The sequence below is a fragment of the Diaporthe batatas genome (genome assembly GCF_019321695.1).
Source record: "Diaporthe batatas strain CRI 302-4 chromosome Unknown Contig00005, whole genome shotgun sequence".
NCBI classification, from domain to species: domain Eukaryota; kingdom Fungi; phylum Ascomycota; class Sordariomycetes; order Diaporthales; family Diaporthaceae; genus Diaporthe; species Diaporthe batatas.
In genome coordinates this window covers 424,926-448,983 of record NW_025408552.1, presented here as the reverse complement: position 1 = coordinate 448,983, position 24,058 = coordinate 424,926, and the positions used below count along the sequence as shown (strand labels likewise).

The window sequence follows — 24,058 nt, the reverse complement described above, 5'->3', positions numbered from 1 at the left end:
CCGGAATCCCCACTCAATCCGAGCTGACATCATCGGGCCGGCTATCAATAGCCTGCCTGCCTGCAAGTCACACACACGCAACGCGGAGAGTACTGCCTGTCACCCACCAACGCCCGAACTCGGCTGCAGCCCGCAGCCACTCCGGGAACGAACAATGACGAGACAGACAAGGAAATCCACAACGCTACAAACTTGTCAAGTCACCCGCAAACACTGTCGACCACTTGTGCCAAAGCAACAGAGCCGTCGCACGTCCTTGAAAGCCAACACCACGCGTCTGAGTCAAACGGGAGCACCACACAGAGTGTCACATCAACATTTGGACGACGAGGCCAAGAGGCGTCACTGAGACACTTGCCTGTATGCAACGGGCCAAGTCTGGATCACAGCGCAAATGACTCAACACACAACACACAATAAGGCCAGCGAGGACCCCCGAGACCGATGCTGCCACTGCGACCGTCAGCATGCTGAGGTCACGTACGCTCACACCGTCGTGCCCTCGCTGCTGCCTGGTACACCAGAGCATTGCAAAGGTCAGAGGGTTCCACGCGGGTCTTACATAACTGAGAAACAACCATAACTGTGTGGTCCCGTTGGATCGAGGGGTCCTTGTCAACCGTGGTCGGCCACTAAACCGTCCAAGACCGGGGCTTGATGGCACAGGCTGTCGCTCCTCTTGACGGTTTGCCATTTCCACCGGCAAGGCCTCTGGGTTACGCGGGTTCCAAAATCGGGGAAAACTTCACCGGTTCACAACTCATGTCCATCCTGTGCACGCCAGGTTCGGCCGTCGCCACCATGTGACGGTGGCGGCAGTCCGGAAGTGGTCGTCTTGAATGGACATGAGTTTGAACAGGATGACACTGTTTTACACCAGGGGGTATAGACGCCGACACTTAGCCGGTCACACAATGACTGAGGAATTCTGTGTTCGGCTCGTCTCTGGCCCCCACCAGCGAGAGCCCCCTGCCCGCTGTTTATTTTTCAGATTGAAGAAGTTGAAGATCCTTCGTTCAAAGAAAAAAGACTTAATTGTATAAAGAGAATGACTCCTTTTGTCTTGTTTGACAAGATCGACCGGGCGGTGAACTCGAGCCGGCAGGAACAAGACTCCGCCGAGGAATTCAGTCGCTGCCTGGTTGAACGTGTTGGGCGCGTGGAAAGGAGCAGAAACTCACAATACTGCATCAATCACTTGAGAGCCACCCACAAATGGCATCAAAGAGACCCTTGTTACCACAGGCAGCTAGCTCACCAGCAGCTGAATCGCGGTCTAAGAGGTGGCGGGAGGACACGCGCAGCACGAGCCGGCAACAAGGCACCAGGCGTCACGGTTGATGGCCGCGCGTAACGAGGTACTGGGTGCCACTGCCACGCGCGGAGCCATCCCGTCTTCCCTGGGTGGCCTTCTTGCAGTGTGGCGTGTACTGTCCGCCATCTCATGCAGGAGGATGGCAGAGACAGAGACTGAGGGGTAGACGAGTCCTGCCAATCCTGGGGCCTGGCTACCTAAACTCCGAGGGCTCAAGAAACGAAAAGGCAACATCATTGTGATGATGCCGGCCATATGTAAGCGATGCCTCGCGCTCGCATGGCTTACGGGATGAGTGAGGCACATTGCGAAGGCTCTTGAAGGCAACCCACACATGTGACCTGCGGCCTATCTTACTGTAGCTCGTCTAGCAACAAGCTTTGTCAGAAATGACACAATTGCACGAGTCTGGCTCGTGTTGTTCACAACGCGAGCCCCAAGACTCTGGGTTTCAATTCCCTGGTTGGGCGACCAACCTCATTGGGATCGTGGCCTGGTCGCCGCGACTCGAAGAGGTTTCTCGGTTTGTGTTCTCTATGATGAGGGCCACGCAACGTCGAGGGGTTTGTTTCATCTGTTCTCTTGGTGTTTTTCTCGGAGGTGGTGTGGCCGGTCATGCGGCGAGATCGTGGCCTGAATCTCTGCGGCAATCTAGATGACGACTGAAGTACACTTGGAGTTGATTTGAGTAGCGGACTAGACAGATGATCACAATCAAGTCGTTCAAGAGGAACAGGTAGGCAAATTGTCAATTAAATATCGTCAAGCAAGGTAATGATTCTTGAACAGAATAATTTCTTCAGCCAAGCCGGTAGTTTTGGTCATCTGGCCCGTCATTGATGTTTCGCACTATGCAAGTCTGTCGCGGAATAAATCTTGAGGACATGGCTGACAGGATAGGTACACTGAGGAGTTCAAGGCCAAGCTTGTGATTGAGGCCATGAAGCATTGTGATGCTCTTGAGAAAGATGCTGGAGTGTCGCTTCGTTGGATGGGACGTCTTCCGAACTTTGGAGATAAGGACATGGGTGGCGATGGTCCAGAAGGTGAGACACTTATGCTTCTTGGATGCGGTACTGACGGGGATAGGATTACTGCTGGGACCCAAGGCGAACTTGGACAAGTTTGGAATGTTCTACAAGGAGCGTACGTATGCTCACTCCCACTTTCCCATCTTATTCTGACCAAGATGATCACTGCTGAGCAGATTGAAGAGCAATATCCCTTCGAGAACCTCGATCCCAACTGGATCAGACTCTTCGCCCCGGATAACGGAGTGATCAACGTCCAACTCCTCCTCCCCACCTTGTACGGTCTCGCAAAGGACTACGGTGCCCAGGCAAAGCAGCACACTCAGGTGAAGCAGCTTCGTCCTCTAGACAGTAGCAATAGGTCCATCTGGGAAGTCCACACGTTGATTCATGATAAGGAGGTCAAGTATTTGACAGAGAAGATCATTATTACCAGTGGAGCCTGCGTCAATCATGTCTTAAAGCCGAGCTTCCACCGTATGAAGGCGCCATGTATGTCCTCGGACGTATACGGATAGAAGCGAAACCACATAAAGCCGAGCTTCAGCATTGGTCTGAGACTGGAGATTTGGGAAATGGTTGCTACCTACTTCAACACCAATCCCGGACCAAACGGCACTGTCTTCCCTAGTGAGTGTGACTTCATGCTGTAATTCAAGTTGATGCACCAGCTGCAGAGTCTGGGGGGGAGGTGATGGATGAATCTGCGTTTGCTCATATGGAAGAGATTATGTGTTCATTAAAGAAGTAGCCTGCGAGTCCGTGGGATGTAGATGGAAACTTTTGATTATTTTCGGACTCGGACTCGGGATATTGTGTAATGAGACGGGTATAGAAAATCTCCTTTTATAGGATTATGCGACAACATAAGCACTAGTGAAGAAAGCAGCATAGTCTCAACTCTTATCTTGTATCACATCCTTTCGGTATAAATAATGCTCACTTGCTCATTTATAACAGTTTTGACTGGTCTGTCATACCATCCACCACCATATCTTGTTCTTCATCCCGCGCATCTTGTCTGACACTACATCCCCTCCCCTCATCTCATCTTCATCATGAACAAGGTCATCTCCGGCTCTAACGCTCTGGTAGTGGGCGGCACCAGCGGCATTGGCTACGCAATCGCCAGCCGCTTGGCAACATCCCCCAGTTACCAGTTCTCATCCATCACCATCGTGGGCCGGACAAAACCGCAGGTCATGCCAGCTGAGAAAGTCTCGTTCCGCTCTGTCGATGCAACATCAATGCACGCGTTGAAAGAATTTGCGCAGGAGTTCCGGAACAACAGCCAGAACAACCCTCTTGACCTTCTCGTGATGACGCAGGGAATCATGTCATTCGCGGGACGGACGGAAACACCTGAGGGAATTGACAGGAAGATGGCTCTGCACTACTACGGTCGTCAGCTCTTGATCAGAGAGCTGAGCCCCATTTTCAGCAAGGATGCGAAGGTTCTTCTCGTGTTGGACGGCCTTAATAGCAGTCCCGAGAAGCTGAACTGGGATGATCTCGACCTCAAGGAAACGTTCAGTCTTCCTCACGCGGCAAACCACTGTATCACCATGAATGACGCAATGGTGCAGTATCACGCGCTTCAGAAACAGGGTACCCAACATTTCTTCGCGCACGGTTATCCCGGACTTGTAAACACAGCGACACCCAAGAACTCAGCATGGTATTTCCGAGCTGTGTCAAAGGTTGCTTCGAGATTGGCCGGCCTGCAGCCTGAGCAGTGCGCTGAAAGACAACTTGATGGGCTGTACAAAGCTGCGGATGAGTTACGATTGAAGGGCTTGTCCTGGGCTTGCATCGATAACCATGGAAAGGTGATTGGAGGGAAGAAAGAGTGGAGTGAGGAGGAGAGAAGGAAGATTGCTGACCATACTTGGGCTCTTGTTGATCGGACGTGAGACAAAATGCGATGAGCGCAACAGTTTATTGATAATTATATGGTAAAGGTAAAACTGATTCGATTCTCAGAAGCTGGTAGTTCACTCGAAAGCCCGAAACCCAGAACTTGTTCTGTTTTCTGTGCATCTTACGCCGCCCCCATCTCACGGAGTACCTTCTCAACAGCCTCGCCTTCACAATCAACCGCATAATCCAAATGCGTCTTTCCAGACTTTGCTTTCGCATGAATATCCGCCCCTGCTTCGATCAAAAGCTTGGCCTTCGTCTCTGAATCACGTACACTTCTGAGAGAACGGTTCCCCGTCACAATATGCAGCACCGTCTCGCCATCATTGTTGGCCGCGTTGGCATTTACTCCGCTCTCGATTAGAATCTGCAGTGATGCAGTTTCTCCCCATGCCGCAGCACAATGAGGGGCTGTAGCTCCTTCGTCGTTGGTGCCTCAAGGTCAATTCCGGCTTTGACGAAGTCTCTCACTAGTTCAGGTGAACTCTGCGCAGCGCGATACGTTAGGACCGTTCTGTAGGGGCTTTTGTAGTAGTTGGTTGTTTTGATGAAAAGCTGCTTGGTGCAGAGTTGTGCCTGGGGCATGGCATGGACAAGTCTGCCTTCGCATGGGACATCGTCAGCGGTTTGACAAAAGGGTGGAGGAGAATAAAGAACTGACTCAGAAGTTTATCAGATATAGGAGAAGCCATTAGCAAGATCGTGGATTTTCAGTTGGGTCCATTCAGGCAGCAAGTCGGTCATTGCCATTTGGAGTCGCGGACCAAGCTGAGGCTGGTGAGAGGCCATGGAACGCTCAGAATCCAGTGATAGAGGACTGACAAGGTCAGATGAGCAAATTAAACATCTTCCATTTTATCTTTGTATAATTTTCGTCACTCCTCGCTACCTCTCCCGCGAGACAGAGATAGAGACATGCAAGATCCAACCACAACATGTCAAGCGCCCCGGGGGTGCATAGATATATGGGTGTGTCGTAGGCACCAGCAGCGGCAGGCCGGTCCTATGTGACCGGAAAGAGAAGAAGTAAACGAGGGCCGACGCTTAACACCATCGAACACCGTGCAGAAATCCGAATAGAGAGAAAATAGAAAAACAAAAGACGAAAGAGCCACCTTCACCATCTCCCTCGAAGAGAGGGGAGATCTGACATTCACCGCCAGGAATCCGCTCTATCTCTGTTCAACTCCGAGCCTGAATGGCTAAATTGGTAGGGACGCATAAATTTGTATGTTATACATGTTGTTTGTGTTGCCCCTGGGGGGCGCCATTCCTTCCCGTTACCCCGGGCCTCATCCCATTCCCCATCTTCCCTCCAGGTATCATGGATATTTCCAAAAAGAAGAATAAGATATTCAAGTGGCAAAGGAAATACAAGAGAAATAGCCCAAAGCAATCAATGCCAATGCTCCACGCCGTTCTGATGGTGGTATCATCCAGGAGGCCGGTGTGAGGTGAGTGAGCGTGATTAGCTGATTATTAGTATTGTGTGCGGTGTTTGAAAGATTCGCTATCGCTATGGCGCCAGTCCGTAGGCTCATGGTTGCTCGATCGACATTCGGATTTTATGTTTGTGGGTTCGCGGGTTTTGGGGGGGTGGGCAGCCCCGAGAGCCACCGCCAACACTGTGGATGCTTGGTATGATGGGCGCTGGGCGGGAACGACTGCGTGGTATCTTGGATGACAAAATAGAATCGAAGCAATTCGTGGAAAATCATGCTCCTTGCTAGTGGTGCTCCATCAAGAGCGGATGCTGAGAGTTTGGCATTCGTGAGACTTCGTGTGCATAAATCAGAATTGAGGGTCCTCTCTGAGACGACCCATGGAGCTTTGTGGCGTGAGACCCCTCGGAGGGCCCATCATCATCATGGTGCTTTCCCTGCGGCTAGCTCGAACGGACTGTGGCTGATCGTATGCGGCGGCACCGGTCTCATAAATGGGTCGATCGTAGCCGGGGTTGACCATACGCTGCTGTGCCGCGTAGAATTGACTGGCGTCAGGGCCGGGGGCCATCAACATGCTCTCGTACGCAGGACGGATCTGGACATTAGGGCCGCCAACACTTTGCTGGGCCAAGTAAGACGGTTCGTAGGTGCGCTGTTGGACGAGAGGTGGAGTCGGTGTGGATCTCGCTTGCGTGAACCCGCCCAAGGGATTCAACCCGGCAGGAGGGGGCGTGTTGCCCCTTCGTCCCTCCTGAAGTGCCTCAGCGAGACGGTGACGGTGCGGAGATTCTCTGGCTGCACTAGATGTTGATGGCCTGGGTGGAAGGTCGAGCGCAGGCTCCCTCCCACGTTGCTCTTCGAACGATGCTGGTGTGGGCAGTTCGTACTCCTCGGGAACGATGCCGAAGATGGCCTCGTAATGTTGCAGGAAAAGGGCAAACACTGGAGCAGGAATAGTCAACGTTGGCGAGAAGACGATGCCGACGTTGCGGACGGTCATCTTGTTGCGATCGGCGTGGTTGATAATCTTGATCAAAAAGGCAATCAGGTACTTGAGCAGTGTGGCATTGACCTGTGGGAGTCTGGTGACGAGCTCGTTCAGCGCAACGATCTTTTCAGCTTGGCTGCTCATCTCGGTAACTGCGACAAAGTCCAAGTGCAGGTCCCGAGTCAATATGCTTGTCGGCAACTCCCGCAGGTAGGCCTTGAGCATGGAGGCAACGGCGTGTATGTCATGGTACTGCTCGTCTGCGAGCAGATTAATGTCACCCTCATTGTCGAAGCGCTCCTTCAACGATTTGATGACGACGTTGGAGCCGCTGAGACGGAAAATGCCTTCCTCGGTGATGGCTCCCTTGGCTTCGAGATACTGTATGCAGCGATAGACCACAGCCGGCAGCGGTACCCGTATGTCTCTAGGTGAGTTATAACGCACCGCTTCAGCGAGAGGAGCGCCAAATGTCCGGCGGACGGGTCCAGAGTACACCTCCCTGGAGCCCGCTGAAGTACCTGGGGATCCAGAGCTCTCACCGAAGAGGGAGTCAGTCCCATCGCTCGAGGACCTCTGCTTTGGCCCAAAGCCGAAGAAACTACGCTTCTTCACTTTCTTCTCGTCCAAGCCGGGAGGAATGTTGAGACCACCCATCTTATTGCCCCACATGGACATGTCAGATATCACTTGTGGATCTCGTGGAGCAGAGATGCTGTACAACGACTGGGGTCCCATCGCCGCCGCTGGAGAAGGCTGCGGGAGGTCGTGGCCGCCCATTTTCGGAACATCGCCCTGCTTTGTGGTGTCGTAGCTAACACCGATCAAAGCGTCCTCGCTGTCTTTGGACTGTTGTGGTTGAGGGCGGGGGTGCAGCTTTTTCTTCGCATTTGCACCCTTCACTTGGTTCGAGTTCTGTCGGTCCTGAGCATGGTCGCGCTTGTTGTCGTCGTCCGCCTCTTTGAAGTTGGTCCACTGCAGTAAGACCTCTACCCATTGGTCGCGTTCTTTGTCACTCTCAGCGCAGAGCACATGTTTGGTCATGGCACTGGGATCCTTCTTCTTGGGCTCCAAAATGAGGAACGCGTGGCGATATTGGTTCTCGGCCTCGTCGGTGGGGCGTGACGGCGAGGGCGCGTCTCCGCCTTGCTGGGATTGTCTGCCAATCTGAGCTCCTGGAAGTTTGATAGTCCCCAGGTGTGCTCCCCCGGGCGTCTCAAAGTACTTCAGCTGAGGGCCTTCGACGCTGAAAAATCTCGCTTTCCAACCGCCAAAGTTCTTGCCTCTCTTGGTCAAGTAGCCGGTCTTGAACTGTCGGCCGCCAGGTCCCAGTCTAGGTCCTCCTTCGTCAGACGGGCCTGTCGACGAGCCCATTTCATCAGCATTCGGAGGCAGAACATTGCTAGACAGGTATTTGCATAGCTCTATGGCGCTAGGGGTGTCGAATGCAGTGTTGAGCGCTTCGTCAAGATACTGGTCCAGGGCTTGGCGGCGGGCATCGAGTTTTGCCGGAGCGTGGCCGCTGAACAATGTCCGGTCTGGGGTCTTCGCGGTGAATGCTGCACACTGCTTAAGCCTCTGATCCAGCTTTGCGAGGGATACCGAGTCCTTCTCGACCCGCCAGAGTTCTCCGCCTTCGGATCGCGAGATGACTGCTAATGTGAACACGGGATCCTCCTCTAGTTGTGTCAGTGAAATCAAGCTTGCGCGCGACGGCTTCATCCTCGACGACGCAACTTTGACAATAACAGAAGGTATGGCGTTTGGTGGCAGTAGAAGGTCGGGGTACTCCTCGGTAACAAAGCCCTTGAAAATTCTGGTTCGCTCAGTCTGGCTCACACGACTCTCCGAAGTTGGACTGCTAGCGGCCTCCCCGTCAACGGCGGCCTTGACAATGTTCAGGGGTTGTGGCGACTTCAAAACAAGCGGTTCGCCCGGTGGAGTCTGGAGAGGCGTATTTGGGGGCAGGGGGATTGCTTGCCGGGGAGCACGAGGTGATAGGGGCACCGCAAGGCCGTTGTGCCGTGGCGACTGAGGTGGGGAGCTCGGCCCCTCGCCCAACTGCATGGGCCGAGGACTCAGAGGCAATCCAGGGCTACGCAGAGGCAGGGCAGTGCTGGACATGTTATTATCCAGCATACCTGCAAGAGAGCCCGGGGCGTTTGGCCTATTCAGCGCCCTTGGAGAGCTCTGCGCCATGTTTAGTTGTGGGGTGGGCTCCTCCGGCGGCCCCTTCGCGCTACCCTTGCTCTTCTTGGAGATGCTCCGCGCCTCTGCCTCTTTTAGCACGAGGACTTCACGCAGCTCATCGTCCTCCTGCCGTGTCCTCCGACGGCCGCGCTTTTCCGCTGCAATCTCATTGACCTCGAGAATATCGTCAAAGTCCGAGTCACTCTCAGAATCCTCATCTGCCGGGTAGGCGGGGCCGGACTCTTGGTCCTTGAGGTGCAGAGGTGCCGGTGGTGGTTTTCTCGGAGGCGGTGCTGGTACAGATGGGAAGCGTGAGGTGCCGTCCTCGTCGATAAAGGCGTCGAGTTCTGAGCGAGCAGCTTGCCGCGGTGGTGCCGGTAGCGCACCCTGGGGAGGCGGAGGACGCTCTGGCAGAGATCTCGAAGGTGGCAGTGCGAAATTGATGGGAATGTCGTTACTCGAACTGGCAAGATCCTTCGACACTTCGGCTGCCCTCTCTTGGGCGTCGTGATCAAAATTGTCCAGGGCGTGCTCGCTCGCTTCGGGCATAGAATGTGAGGGATCTAGCATTTCACCCACGGCGGAAGGAGGACCATTGCTGCATTGATCTGCTGGCGGCGTGATCGGGTATGGTGCCATCGAAACATCGATGGGAGAATGTCTCATGTTCTCGGACTCGACACTGGGCGACGCGGGCACGTCGGGGGAAGCCTTCTTCGCAGTATCGTCGTCGTCGTCGTCCGCGGGTGCGAGGCTGGCGGGAGATTCTCGGCCCTGCACTGCCGAAGCTGAGGAGACCGAAGGGATGGTCTGCAAGGTCATAACCTCCTTGAGCTTCTTCCTGTACTTTTCTTTGTCCTTCAGGGCTCGCTCCAGGTCTTTGTTGAGGCCAAGTATCATGGCCCTCTGCTTGTCCACGAGACGCCATAGCTGCGAGTTCTGTTGTGTCTGCGAGTTCTTCTCTTTCAGCAAATATTGTATTACCGCCTCGGGGGAGCCGGCAGCCTTTATCAGCTTTGAGATATCGGCAGGGCTCGAGGAGCCATCTTGGGAGTTCTTGGGGGTCGAGGACCCGGTGGAAATGGCGGAGATGGCTGAGTCGATGGAGGAGTTCCTTGGAGCGCCCTTCACCTTCTCCATCCTCGAGGACCCAGGCATGGCCTGGGAAGATGAGTTGGTCGAGGCCCCAAGTGGCTTCTTCACGGGGTCGGAGACGCTTCTGCTGTCATGCGCGAGTCGTGGGGGCAACGAGGATCTGTGTGGCGGGTTAGTTAGCCGTTTTCTCAATAGGCGCAGCGCCAAAGGTCGCTAGGCTGGCGAGTGCCCTGGGAAAGTCGTTGGGTGATGGGGTCCACGAACCCAGGTGCTGTCTTGTTGTCGTCAGGAGTTGCTGTACCCGAGGAATCGCTGTGGTAGTAGGACTTCTCGGTATCGATGCTTTCTACCGTTCTTTGTCGCGGTAATGGTTCCGCGGCCTGTGGGGCTCTTCTTGTCTGCGAGGCCAAAGGCGTGGTTGGTGAATTAATGGGCGAGCCGTGTGCGCCAAAGGAGATCTGGAAATGTGATTTCCTAGGACTGGGGCTGTTGGGAGGAGAGATGGCCGTAGTATTATGCAGCGGGCTGGGTGCAGGTTTCCGGAATCTGGAGCAGGAGAGGGGTGAGGATCAGCATTGAAGTACGTCTGGAGCGACTCGGTAGTGCGTGCAGTAGTAGCACACGGGCAGGGCAAGTCGGTAGTCTGAAGGGCCGTGATCGAGTTGCACAGCAGGGACGAGAACTAAGATGACAATCCGGGGAAAGGCAGGCGAGCGAGCAGATCTAATTGCGCCCACCCTGCACAGACGGCCTGCGGGCACGCGCGGCACTAAGTCGTCTGATGGCGTAGTCGGTGGATCAATACTATTCTCGACGGCCCAGAGGGTTCGAGAGTAGACAAATTGCACGAGGCCGAGCCACGGACCAAAAAAGGAAAGGGGAGCAAAAAGAATAGATGGGAGCACAAGGAGTCGGAGAGGGCCGCGGCAGGAGGAGAGGTGGGACATGGAGATTATGCGTCTTACCTGGGGCCAGCGCTGGGCAAGGGACTAGTGGGTGCAGATGAGGTCAGGGTGCCGGAGCCGGATGCTGGTGAATCTGAGCCAGAACCTGAGCCAGAAGCTGAACCTGAGGCATGAACACCGCCAAGGGGCACGATGGTGATGGGGCTAGGGATGGGCCCAGAGTGAGGGCCTCGAATGTGGTGGACCTGAGCTCGGCCTACGGTAGGGCTGTCCTGGGCATAGTCGAGCTGGGATGCACTGGTGGGTGACACAGGAGTGTAGGGAGGGCCGGGGGCGTAGTAAGAGTGGCCGGGACTGTGAGGAGGTTGAGGTTGAAGTTGAGGCTGGAGACGGGCGTGAGATTGGCCGTGTTGAAGATGATGGTGAGGCCGCTGCGGCGGTGGCGGACGGGGGGAGGGAGAAGAGTAGGCGTGGGCATCAGACGGATGTTCCCTACTCTGGTGCGAAAGCTGCGACATGGTCCTCTATGCGAGGGGACCTCAGGGACCTCGACAGCCGGCTCGTGGGCCAGATTGCTTCAGGGCTCAGGGCCGGGTCGGGCAGTCTGCGACGCGACGAATCTGGAGTGGACTCGGGGGGGGGGGTGTTGTGAGTGTGTGACTGGAGACCAGACCGGGCCTGGTGTCTGTCTGGTCGTCTGGTCGCCTGGTCGCCGGGTCGCCAGGTCTCGCCCTGGGGTCACTGGCCAGAAAGGGCAGAAGGGACCCCCCGTCTGACAGTGTAGGAGACCCCAGCAAGCTGCGTTGCCTTTTGCCTGTCCTATCCCGTTCCTGATCCTGTCCAGTCCTGTCCAGTCCAGTCCTGTCCTGGCCAGTACCTCCCGGAGCCGAGGGTCAGAGCTTAACCACTATGCAGTGCCGCGGTGCTGCAGGTCTGCAGGTGCTGGGAGACCGAGTGTTTCGAGGCGTGCCTGGATGACCCTGACAATCCTGGATCTCGGTTTTGGGCTGTTTGGAGCGGCACAGGAGAGCCAGCTTAGCCGGCCGCTTGCAAGGCGAGGCGAGCGCAAGAGGCTCAATCCTTGGCCCTGGGCGTCGGTACACTGCGTGAGAGAGATAGAGAGAGAGAAAGAAAGAGAGAGAGAGAGAGTGTGTGTGCCGTCGCGAAAACGACAACTAGGAAAATCTATCCTATGTGGCCTATGCAGTACCGCCGGGAATGCTGCTGCAGGCCTCAGCCAAGGAAAGTCGAATCGAGAGGGGTGGGAACCTGGTCGGAGGGGGTGGATGGGAGGGAATCAATCAATGGTAATTATTACAGACCGCCAAGACCAAAACCAAGGTTGAGAGAGAGTTGCCCGCAGACAGAGGGAAAAGGGCAGACAAGACTATAACAAGGCAGGGAGTGAAAAGGAATGAAAATTGCGACGGGCCTGTCTGCCTGTGAGAGGCAGGCGTCAATCCACGGGTAGTCAGTCTACCGCGTGTTGTGGAGGGGGGGTGCTGTTGGAGGGGCGAATGATGGATTGATGGAAATGATGGACGATCAGGATGGGATGGTCGGCATGTCTCTTTTTTTTTTTTTTTTTTTGGTTGGGTTGGTTGGTTGGTTGTCCCTTCCGCCTCTCCCTAACTACTCGACCTAGGTACTGCTATTGCTGTCTTCTGTCCCTCTCGCTACAGATGCATCTTGTATGTCTGCTATCTTGTATCTGCATCGCAACGGCTGGCCGGGGGAATGAATGACCTGTCAGTCACGGATTCTCTGGTTCCTTCATCTCCCGCACCACGTACCACACGTCCCATGTCACTCCCCACGTCCATGCCGACCGGGTTATGACTGTGGTAGCAGGGCAGATATTAGACTGACCCATCTGTATACCACAGCACAGGAATGTTATGGCGGGCGCTATGTTGCTCGTCCCCTGCCGCCCCAGCAGCCCAGGCCTGTCAGGTCATGTCGCCGTCCTCGTCAAAGTCACAAGCCACCGGAGCCCTCGGACGGCCAGGCGGTGCACACCAGCAGGGTGCTCGGCCGGTACAAGATCGATACCGCCAGGCCAGCTGCCGGTGGCTGCTGCACGTGTGACAGAAACAGTCGACTCCCTTCCTGATGCAGAATCGCAATCAAAACCAGGTCGACTGGTCGGTCCCCTGGTCCCCTGCGCAACCGTCGTCTGTCTCCCTCGACACGGGTCTGTCTCCTGTCTTGCTGTCCTGTCCTGGCTGTCTGCTCTCTCATTGTCTGTCAGTCTGTCGGATGCTGCATCCTTGCAAGCTATTCCATGTCGGGCCTACGCAAGTACCATCAGGATCCCAAGTGATTGACCGATTGACTACTGATTGAGTGAGATGAGGCCCGTTTTTCTGGCTGTGCGCAATTCTCCAATGCGATACAACCTGACAACCCGCATCGGGCAAGATGCTCCTTGTGGCGCTATGCCCAAACTGATCCACCCCCTTGACCCCTGCCCCCTGGGCACCCACCCAGCTGCCAGTGGAAAACCTGGCACGTCCTGGACGGGAAAGTGCACCTGGCCCTGCTGACGGCAGGCGGGTCCAAACGGGCAGCTTCGAGTCGAGTCGAGTCGAGTCCGGTCGAGCCAGCCTGCCAGGTCGAGTCTGGCTGATGACTGACATGACATGACAGCCTCAATGTCAAGTCAACAAGTCAATGTCAGCCAGAGCATGTGTCTTCTCTTCCAGCCAGCCACCGATGCACAGAAGCTAGCTACACCGAACAGTCCCTCGCTTGACAACCTACAACGGAGTGCAGCGCTTCTCCAGGCCGCATCGCAGCAGGCCTGGGCAACCGAACCTGCCAAACCCCCAGGCACAAAACATCCAGGCCCAGCGTGGCACCTTATTGGCCCTACATCTCTGTCAATATGGGCCTGGGCATATAACCAGCCACGCCAGCCAGGGCGACACGCCACGGCCTTCACGTCAGTGCTCCGCGGCACGCACAATACATCTATGGCCGCCTCTGCCAGTCTGTCTCGACTTAGACCATGTTCCATAATAAGACCTATCGTGGCCCTTTCTAACTCGAGGTAGCTTTGCGGCAGCCATATGGCTTGGTTTGACCGGTGCGAAACCGCTGGCGAGAGCTGTGTCATTGCGGTGTCATTACAGTGGCTCCGTGGCACCAGCTCACCGGAGAATTTCTGGCTGGTGGAGCCTCCTTAAATTTCATTGCCAAAACGAGAATTCCTCCATCATCTGGATACGCAGATACCCGCGGGACCGCACCGCCCTGCAGCCAGTAGCCAGGTACCCGACCAGCAGACCAGGGTCTCGACGGTCTCAAGGGGGCGTCTCCAGCCAGCCAGCCAGCCTGCCTGCCTCCAACTCAACACTTCAAGCTCCGTGGCGCGCAAGCACCACCGCTGCCCGCAGCATCTGTGTCCAAGAAAGTGTCCAAGAAAGTGCCAACGTCTGTCATCGCCATCTCACCCTCCCTGCCTCCCAATGGCACTTCTATGTGCTGTACCTCGGAGCCACTGCCGGCCAATACAGCCCATATCAACCAGCCAAGGTTCACGGTATCTCTTCATGAACACCCCACATAGCCTTTCGGAACATGCGCCCGCCGTTCTCTCGTCAATCTCAAACCAGGCCGGGCCTGGCACGAAGGCTCAATAGGCTCACGTCAAAGCTTCATCAATCATTGCTCGCCGTGTCTCCGGGGCCCAGACGGCCGGCCATATGACCAGCGGGCACGGATCCCTCGCGGGCCACTTTCGTCCGCGCCAGGTGGATTTTGTACCCATTCCTGGACTCTTGAGGGTCCTCTGCCCACCATGACGACCTCCCTGGCCTCCCTAAGCTTTCAAGCGAACCCAGCCTGCCAGCCCGCCCGCCCGCCCTTATTAGACCGGCTACTATGTGCCTGCTGCAACATTGCGCGGAGAACACTACCGGCCCGTCATTTGCACGCATAATGCAGGAGGAGCCCAGGTTCTGTGGGCACGGCACGGGTGATAATGGAGTAAACCAGTACCTGCAGAAATCACCTGCCCGCTCCGGAATTGCACGTTTCCAGGACTTGATGCACCGGGACCCGGGTGGGTGGTCAAACCCAGCCGGCCTCGCTAAACCTCGGGGCTGGACGGAGATCACGTACACATTTCGATACCCCCACATGGGTACGCGGTATCCGTGGACCGTGGTTGATGGATGGATCCGATACGTCGGCCCTGGACCTGCGAACGTCCCTCCAATTCCTCCACAGCGCGCCAGATGCGCCTGTTCTTCAGTGGCCATGCACGCGGCAACTCTATCCCATCTCTCTGAAACAAGTCATTTGGCCTCCAATTCAAACAAGATTTTGTCAGCTCGGCCTGGAAACCGCCATGACAAGCGGTCCATTGCAATCAGCACACACTGGTTGAGCGGTCACGTCGGGCCGCTGAGTCTTGACTAACAGACGGACACGACGACTGGCTCTCAGCCCTCATAGAAGCGCCGTCGTGCTAGCATGATCCCCGGTTGTCGCCCCTCGGCCACCATCATTTTCCGAGGACTACAGTCGTGGCTGACCAGTGTGTGGCTTTACTCATTGATCATTGATCTTGGGATAAAAACGTCTTGTAGATCTCTTGTTTTCGCGACTGCCAAGCAAACCGAGCAGGGCGAGGACTCGCGCCCTTTACGAAGCCTCTTTCAGATCACCAGCCCCATACACTTGACGCGTTGCGACTTTGCAATTATGAGACAAATTACACATGCAACTCTAAATCTTGATCCTTTCAAGTACCGCTAGGAGCTGCGGCATCGCTATCTAGATTACCTCTTTTCTCCGGTAGATCGCGGGGCGTCCTATCCCACCTCATCCCAGCCCTCCTTTTCGGTGAAGCTATCCGGGTCTCAGCCCCCTTTTTGACCTCCGGACATGGCGATTTCCAGATCCATTCCAAAGTCTGTATTGAAAACGCTGGACGAAAGGCACCATAGCGTCAGCATCATGATGTCCCCAGGGCCGCCACATTTGAATTCCGGCTGATGTCCTCGCCGATCGGGCCTGCTCAATGCGCGCATGCACGCAAGCACGCAAGCACTTTGACTTTGAATGGAGCTGCCCTGAGGCAGTGTTGCCTGACTGGTTCGCTCCTAGCGCCAGCCAGCCAACTAACCAGCTGTCCGAGCCGAACCAGCAGTTTCCATCAACCGGGACAGCCAGAGTCTCCCGGCCGTCGCCAGGGTCTTCACACCATCATCTCGGTGAAATAACGCCGGAGCCTCAGGTCGGCCAATTAATCCCCGCGTGAGCTTCCCCTGGCTGGGCAGTTCCTACATGCCTGCCGACTTGCTGGCGCACCAATCCGCCCGGATGTGGCGCCTTGCACTCGTTATTCCGGCCGAAAACAACCACCACGCGGCTAGTCAGCAGATCAGACGCGGTGGTCGTGGCGTTCCGACTTCGATATATCGGCGGCGTGGCTGATGTACGGCATGGCTGATGTACGGCGTGGCATAACAATCGCAGCCGCTGGCACACGTCAAGGGAACTATGGCCCTACTCCGCGCACAGCTCAGCGTGTCCCGGCGTCTGAGCTCTGGTCAGTCCTGCGGGTCATCAAGTGCGGGTACACCTCCTGCACAAGCGACTCCGCAGAGCTGAGCTGCGGTTTGAGAGGCTCAACTAACGACTGCAATTATTGTCACCACGGGCGCCAATGGCCCACTTCAATTAGGCTTACTGGTTTCGTGAAATCTATCGCTGTGTCCGGCCGGCCTGGCAACCACAGGTGTGGACTCTCACGCTTTTCAAGGCTCAGACAAGCAAGGTCATTCATCCTCCGACCAGCTGCGCCGGGGGCCGGGGGTGTGTGTCTCTTTTCACTTTGAAGCAATACCGACCCGACTCGAGCCAATTATCCAGTGGCCAGTGGATGTGGAAAGTGGTCCTTTGGCTGGCACAGCAATGATCTTCAAACCTGGATTCTGATGTGCACCACAGCACAGCACTTCAATTCACCGCTTGGCCCTGGTTCTATTTATTCATGCGACGCTAGATGGCGGCGAGCTATGCGGCGCGTTTCGAGAATTCCGTTGTAGAATGATCCGAAACGTTCCTCACAGAAGTCCATACCCAATCAGGCCGACCGCTTAACAGCCTGTAACCCAGCTGTCAGCGCCAAGACGAACAGCTCGTCAACTCGAAGCTCAACACGTCAAAGGGCGAGGCCCACTGTGGTTTGTTTATGGGGCGACTTTCCCACTCGTTGGTCGAGGGTCAAACTGCACGTTAAACGGCCCGCTCGGCCCCTGTGGGCATAGGATCCTCCTTGAGCAGTTGGTCGCAGTAGTGCTCGCCAACATGCTTTAGTTGCTTTTTATATCGACATCTGAGAGCCATCTCGGCAGCGAAAGTGCCTCAAATGAGACCTTGTCGCATCTCTTCCGGTCTGCCGAGTGGTCAAGTATCGTCCCAGCTGCCACTGGTTGTCAATTTTGGTGGACCGGCCCGTTTCTGTCCACTGCATCCCCATACTTACATGATCGATGCTGGTGTTCTACGCGGTCCCGCCGTCACCCAGCGAATCCACACGTGGGGCCAGGCTGCGTGATACCTGCCAACCTGCCATATGTTTGGGGTTGATGGACGTCGGGCGGGCCGTCATGTTTGTGCAGGGGAATCATGCGTTTCAGCGAACAGACACCCACGCCGACAACAGATCTCAAACAGATTCGGGCGCAGGACATCTAGGGACTTGCTACGCCGCTACGCTCAACGATCTATCGGGGTATAGCAGCTTGCCATGGTCAGCTAGTGTTGACCCATAAACTGCATAAACCATCGCGGAGACAGGAAACAAACCAGTGGCAAGTGCTGCAAGGACTCCGCCAGAGACCTCTTAGGGGCGCCGGCGGTGCTGGTGAGCCCTGCGGAACGCATTGTGACAGATAGATCAGCTTAAGTCGTGCCTGCCTAGTGCACTCAAATGGGCGTGCCGTTCAGGGCCAGCGTATTTCGAGCAAGTTGAGCCATATCTGTCATTACGTGGCTCTTCGATCGGGCACCTCAACTTGGTCGCGCACGAATCCTTGCCGCCTTGGATGCACACTATTTGAATCATCTGGTAGTGTCCGGGTTCGACGGCCCATGACATCGGTCGGAGACAATAGCAGGCCGGAGTAGTGATCAGTATATGCTGCGCCTTACCGATGTCAGCGGATTACGTGCAGCCTACCAAATAAAAACAGCTCCGCCAGCTGGCTATCGGGAGGATCGCCCGGCGCAGGTTTGCGTAAGGTATGGCAATTGGGACGGGACGGAGGTCGGCTCAGTCCAATGCCGTCAGAGAGAAGAAGGGTCCATGGGGCGTCGATCACGAACCCAGGACCATGATACTAGCACGGAGCTTAATGGCGATCATCGCGGAGAAGGTCGTTTTGAGACAAGGTCCTGGCCTGTCCTGGCCTATCCCGTGGGCTGAGGAAGTCGTCTGAGGGTGCTCCGGGCTGGGATAACAAGCGCAGAGCATGACTCTCCGTCCTTCTCCCGCTCCCAAACTGTCACTGAGCACATCGCAAAGCGACATGGTCCCATTGCCAACGGCCGGACAAACTTCCAAGACGGCTTCTCCATGTGCCAAGATGCAGTGTGGTAGGCAAGTCATGGCGAGTGGGTAGAGAGGCTCTCGTCCCCATCGCCTCCCAACTGGCCAGCTGGCCCGGTGCGTCAGGTATGTGGCAATTGGAACCCATTCGCTCAAGCCAGTCGTTAAATCTATGTGGACGTGCCGTGTAGGACATCGCACCAGCGGATCTACAAACCGTCTGCCTCGTCCCATCCCATCCTAAGAAGCCGCGACTCGTGGCCACAACGCCACCCCCAGCGTCGCTTCCCGTGAGCATCCGCCCTACCGCCCCCATTTCAGATCTTTCGAGTCTTGCCCAATGGCGGCGCTACTGTCACTCCCCCCCTCTTGTGTGTCAACCGATGTCTTGCTCGCCACCCCGGCCCATTATAGCGCAAGCGTGCCCGGGGTCGGTGGGTGTATAACATCTTATACGTGTATATGTGTTGGTAGGATTGGGTGCTATGTGTGTGACACTTGGGTCGCGGGGCCCAGGCTGGCCGAGATCTCCCCTCCCTCTTTTTACGCTTATCGTCCGACCTTGTGTCCCTGCAGGTCATCCGCCAGCTGACCGCCTCCTCCTCCTCCTCCACTCCAAATCTTGAAACCCGAGGGGTCGGCATGGTGCGCGATGGGTATGGTGGTTTGGGAGGTGTTTCAGAATAAGGGCAGAGCCAGACTCTACTCACACACACGCACCCGCCCGCAACGAGTTAACTGGGGGCCCGTGCGGGGAGCGGTGCTGGGGAAGGGAAGGGGAGGGAGACCGAATGCATTCATTCGTCGTCGTGGCATTGAGGTGTTTCTGCTCTTCGGATGCGCAGCTGCTCGCCAGCTGGTGCTGACTTCAGTCTGCCGCTTGGGGCAATTCTTTACCTGGGGCTGCCTGCGAAGGGAAGTTTGTAGCGAGCATGCCGCGAAGATGCATCGATCGCTCTGGGCTCGACGCGGGCCGGCGTGCGCCATTGTGGCGATGTGTGCTTCGTCGGCGGTCAAGATAGAGTTTAGTTAGTCCATACCGGGGGCATCGAGTGCGCAATGCAAGAGAGCTTGCCTGCCATGGATCGTGGATCGTTGGTGGCCGAGATGGTAGTATCTCTTGAGAAATCCAGAGACAAAGGGCCGGGCATCCTGCTACGTAATTACAGAGTCACTTTTGATGGGTAAAATGAACAGAATGAGAAGTCCTGTCTCGTAGGCTCAGGGGGGAAGACGGTGCTGGCTTGGGGACGGGACGCTCAAGATATCCGTCACTCTCATGCGTGATCGCAACCCCAATGACACTGCGGCGGGCGCGAGGAGCTGAGTGGTGACAGGCGAGCACTGTGGCAAGATGATGTAGATGCCATCGTCGCTGGTGTGATGGATATGAAGCCCTGATTATCACCCTACGACAGAGATTCGCGCCCTGGTCTCGCCCTTCAAGTCTTCGTCACTATCCACCAGTATGAGCTCACCAAACACCAGATATACAAGACCTCCCGCCCAGAGGTAGAGTAGGGAATAGTAGATGCAAGTGTTCGAATCACCACGAAATGATAGAATCCATGTAGACCCAAGTTAGAATGACCGTAGACCGCTCATGGCAAATCATCATTTTGGTCCCCGACAGCACTCGAGAGGTCCAATCGAGATGTGTCAGAGGCTCATAGGACTATTCGTACTCTTCGAGTTCTCAAGTGCTTCTTCTACCAAGCCAGATCAACGGTAGGTGCCCACTTCACAACGGCAACTTATCCCTTTGACACTCCTGTCCATAAGACCCAGTACAGTAATATAAGTTTTGAAGGCCTCAAGTGCAAGTCCAGCGTCAGTCACTATCTTTACCAACGTAGTAATAAAATAGTGATAAGAGCAATCCTTTAAATGCATTTAAGTTGTTTGAAAGTTGAGCGGTGACTTTTCGTATACCTTAGCATATCCCAGTTTATATTTGCAAGCAAGCACAGAACATTCCTGTCATTGATTCTGCAACTGGACATAAGACCTTTAATTATATGGAAGGCTCCGCGCTATAAGCGACGAAAAGATATCTTTGTCTACTGTCCCGTAGCTGCGTTGAGATCTGGAGGTCAAAACCCATGGGCTCATCTCCTTCACATATTGTCAGCACTGGGTTGGATGCCGTTCTCTACATGCTCATGGAAGAGCCAGAAAGATATCCTTCAGCCTCTGGAAGTTTGGCGTCCCCAGCCCAGTGACCGGATCCCATCCCGGCGTCGCGTTGAACCCGGCGGTCCCACAGCCAGGGTTATTCCCAATGGTAATATCATTAAAAGCTTCCGGGTTGCTGTAGAAGGTCGGATTCAGGAAACCCACTGGACCCTTTCCGGCCGCGATGCGGGCCTCGTTGAGCAGCGTCACGATGCCCGCAAATATGGGCGCCGAGGCGCTGGTGCCACCGACGCCGTAAGTGGTCCCGTTGAAGACCGTGGCAACATTCAGGCCGATGGCCGCCACATCGGGGAAACCCCTCGCGTTGCCGCTGTCATTGTACACGTTGGGGCCATACGAAGGGGCATATTTCCCGAGGAAGCCCTTTACTGCTGAAGCCTGCCACGATGGTAAGGCGAACACATTTGAAAATCCGCCACCGGAACCGAATGCGGCAACGGCGCGTTCCCCGCTGTCAGTGGTGTTGCCGATGAGGTCAGTTCCTCCGACTGGAAGAGGACGGGGTTAGCGAACCAGCTCTCTATTTCCGTGAGAAGGTATTGGGGCCGGCTGGACTTACCAGCTGTTATGTAGGGACAGTTAGCCGGGAATGAGGGTGAGAAGCGAGTTCCATTGTTGTCCACGTAGGGTAGGTCTGCATTCAGGCAAGAGTCTGGATATCCAGCGTTGTAGCGATTCGCAACACCTGAGTCTCCGCTCGCAAACAGAACGCTCACTCCCTGGAGTCCGAGTTTCATCCACTCATTGCATTGGCGGACTTGATAAAATTCTGGCAAAGCACCCTACGGAGTAGCATAGCGCCGTCAGAATGAGCTCACAACGTTGGGTGTCTGAGTCACCGGCTTACCTCGATCTGACCGTAGCTGACCGAAATCACATTCGACTTCGGAGCACCTCCGCATTGAAGGGGGCCTTGGTAGCCGCTCTCATTATCGTTCGGATCAGGATATGCGGGATCTGTACGGGTTATTCAGTCTCACTGAGGTCTGAGGTTCGATTTAGAAAGGGACAGTTGAGGATTGAATACCGATGTAAGGCTGGTCACCGCCTTGATACGTGCAGTAGCTGGCGTCTAAAGCGTCCAAGAAAATGTTGACTGAGGACATGTTAGAGACTGACGTAGAGAAAGTGAGAGAAAACCTCGCTCTGTCAATAACGCGAGACGATGCTGGGTGCTGGGATGACTTACAAGTCCCCACACTATCCACGTTAATGCCATCTCCAACCTGGTACAATCGCAACTTCTGGGGATAAATAATGGAGTAAGCAGCCTGAAAGTCAAGAGCAGACTCAACACCAGAGCCCTGCGAGACGGTAGTCAAGTTCGCCTTCAGACCGCCATCGATCGCGATAAACTCAGGGCGAGTGTCAGCTGGAATCTCGGGCGAGCTGAAGTTCCTGAAGTACTCCGGAAGGTCCTCCTCATAGAGATAATCAGCCCATTCGCCGATGCCCATCTCATTTTCTGCAGCCGACGAGTTCCCTGCGGGGAAGTTGTACAGCTTCCGCAGGCAGTCGACAGTGATCAGCTCACCACACGGCAATGAGCCGAGTTTGGCGCCACCAGGGATGCGTGCCATCAGACTGCGGTCGACGTTCGCCACGGGCTTCAGGCCGTCCAGCTGGACCGTCGGCATAGCGAAGTCCACGTGCGCCTGGACGTGCTCGGGAAGGCTGTAGTGGTCGCAGGCGAGGCGCAGCCCGCCGCTTGCTTTGTGCTCGTAGTGCCAGTATTCCGTGGCGAACAGTTTCTCTGCTTCCTGGACCGTCCCTTCGAACTGCACCCAGTTGTGACCTGCCAGGAATCAGTGACCTGGTGCTTGTGATGCGCTCATCACCGACTCTTGACTTACCGGTTGACGGAGATAGCCTGGAGGGGTCGATACCGGACTCAACAAGCCAGTCAATTACTGTATCCTTGGTCTCTGGATGCGGAGAAAAGGTGTTTGCAACCCTTTCCGCAGACCAATGCTTGCCTGCTTGCCAATATCTGATTAACAAAATACGCCTCAGAATATTTGAGACTCGACAGCCACCCGTCAACTGATCTTTCACTCGACAGCTCCTCTGTCAATCGCATTGATCGAACTAGATAGTTTCTTACCAAAGTTAGGAGAGCTCGGGTTCGCGACATCATAGATATAAGCCTCAGCATTCTCAAGATTCCGCTGCTTGAGGGCGATCCGAATAGGCAAAATCTGATCAGCGACAGGGCGATCACGCTTCTGCCATGCGTGCGCCTTACTGTCTCGCTTCTCGTGGAGATTGTATCGGCCAGATGTAGGAATCGCGGAGCATGCGAGAGCCAGGGCCGCTGTGCCTGCAACGGTCGAGAAGCGCATGGTCGGTCGTTAGGTTACCACACGGTTTTGGCCAGGGTAAGTCAACCCCGAATTTTTGGTACGGTGGACCGACAATGATTAAGTGCGTGGGATGGTGCACTCTCGCATAAGTTAGCTACCCAGGTAGAGAAGACAAGGACGAACGGTGTGAAAGGCCACGGAAGGGGAAGGAAGGGAAGGAGGAAAGAGATTGCTTGTAAGCTTCTGTGCAGCCTATGAACATCAATCAACCTAGGCAGGCACTTCAGGAAAGAAGGTCTTTCTGGAAGCCGTGCAATTAGCACATGATTAGCTGCGGGGAGACAGCGTGATTATACAATGAATTACTCGCTCTATAGATATCACTTCAAATCCAAGTATTCGGGAACAGCCAGTGTGCATAAACTACGGCAGTGACACAATATCACATGAGTGGGCTGCATGGGTTGTGTGAAAGAGAGCGTCATGGAGGATCCATCGCTCAAGCCTGAGGTGACCTGCCCAATTCAGCAAGATCTTCAGCTAAGCTTCCAGTCAAGCTTCGTGTAAGCGGCTACAGGGGGATCACCCCGTCGTTGATGCAACGTTTGCTTAGGGGCTACTCCGCTTTAGGAACCTCGTTTATAACTTATTTGACGCAAGAACACGGTTGGTCCTACGACTGCGGTGTCACAATATCAAAGATTGCATGATTCACCAGCTCGAAATTGTGACTGATGAACAGAGAAGGAGGGGGGGCATTGAAGCAGCAAGACGGTGCAACCAAGTCCGGGCAGACAACGAGAGCTGCCTTGGTTTTGTATTTTTGAACAACAGATGTGGAGTTATCTCGTCAACTGGTACCATGGTTCCGCGATCCAGAACAAACTCCATGCTACCTAGGTATGATTCAGCTACATGAGACTGCTTCATCCACCGGCCTTCATAAATATTCCCCTGACCATTCCTCACTTCCTTTCCCTGCCCCGCAACGAACTTCATAGAGCATCTGAAAAATGATAAGGTATAACGGAGTCATGAGAGGTAAAATTTAGCCCCGCAGAAGGTGACACCAGTTACCCAACAGTTGGCCGGCGTTCTTTTCCCTT

General features: G+C 55.2%; 3 protein-coding genes across 3 annotated transcripts; 1 reads left to right on the top strand and 2 right to left on the bottom strand.

Moving 5' to 3' along the window:
* Positions 1 to 2,019: 2,019 nt before the first annotated feature.
* Positions 2,020 to 4,259, top strand: KVR01_005198 (uncharacterized protein; the record flags this gene model as incomplete). Its single annotated transcript, XM_044783656.1, has 4 exons — positions 2,020 to 2,051; positions 2,216 to 2,361; positions 2,458 to 2,747; positions 3,414 to 4,259. 4 exons carry the CDS (start codon positions 2,020 to 2,022, stop codon positions 4,257 to 4,259), a joined length of 1,314 nt encoding a protein of 437 aa, XP_044645643.1.
* An 838-nt stretch (positions 4,260 to 5,097) lies between these two features.
* Positions 5,098 to 12,404, bottom strand: KVR01_005022 (uncharacterized protein). The gene is made up of 3 exons (XM_044786183.1): positions 10,950 to 12,404; positions 10,249 to 10,530; positions 5,098 to 10,144 (listed from the first exon to the last, which is right to left on the bottom strand). The coding sequence occupies exons 1-3, from the start codon at positions 11,405 to 11,407 to the stop codon at positions 6,058 to 6,060; spliced, it is 4,827 nt and encodes a 1,608-aa protein (XP_044645467.1). The 5' UTR covers positions 11,408 to 12,404; the 3' UTR covers positions 5,098 to 6,057.
* Positions 12,405 to 20,559: 8,155 nt separating this feature from the next.
* KVR01_004863 (uncharacterized protein) lies at positions 20,560 to 23,293 on the bottom strand. Its single transcript, XM_044784307.1, has 7 exons — positions 22,754 to 23,293; positions 22,503 to 22,625; positions 21,839 to 22,444; positions 21,677 to 21,745; positions 21,497 to 21,606; positions 21,209 to 21,431; positions 20,560 to 21,137 (listed from the first exon to the last, which is right to left on the bottom strand). Exons 1-7 carry the CDS (start codon positions 22,989 to 22,991, stop codon positions 20,614 to 20,616), a joined length of 1,893 nt encoding a protein of 630 aa, XP_044645308.1. The 5' UTR covers positions 22,992 to 23,293; the 3' UTR covers positions 20,560 to 20,613.
* Positions 23,294 to 24,058: the final 765 nt, after the last annotated feature.

Bases quoted from the DNA above. Each gene is read 5' to 3' on its own strand.
- KVR01_005022 (XM_044786183.1), bottom strand. From the start codon at position 11,407: ATGTCGCAGCTTTCGCACCAGAGTAGGGAACATCCGTCTGATGCCCAC. The intron at 10,531-10,949 runs GTAAGACGCATA...CTCCTGCTCCAG, and splicing joins TTGCCCAGCGCTGGCCCCAG to ATTCCGGAAACCTGCACCCA. The intron at 10,145-10,248 runs GTTCGTGGACCC...CCCGCCACACAG, and splicing joins GACAACAAGACAGCACCTGG to ATCCTCGTTGCCCCCACGAC.
- KVR01_004863 (XM_044784307.1), bottom strand. From the start codon at position 22,991: ATGCGCTTCTCGACCGTTGCAGGCACAGCGGCCCTGGCTCTCGCATGC. The intron at 21,607-21,676 runs GTATTCAATCCT...TAACCCGTACAG, and splicing joins CGGTGACCAGCCTTACATCG to ATCCCGCATATCCTGATCCG. The intron at 21,432-21,496 runs GTAAGCCGGTGA...GCTACTCCGTAG, and splicing joins TCAGCTACGGTCAGATCGAG to GGTGCTTTGCCAGAATTTTA.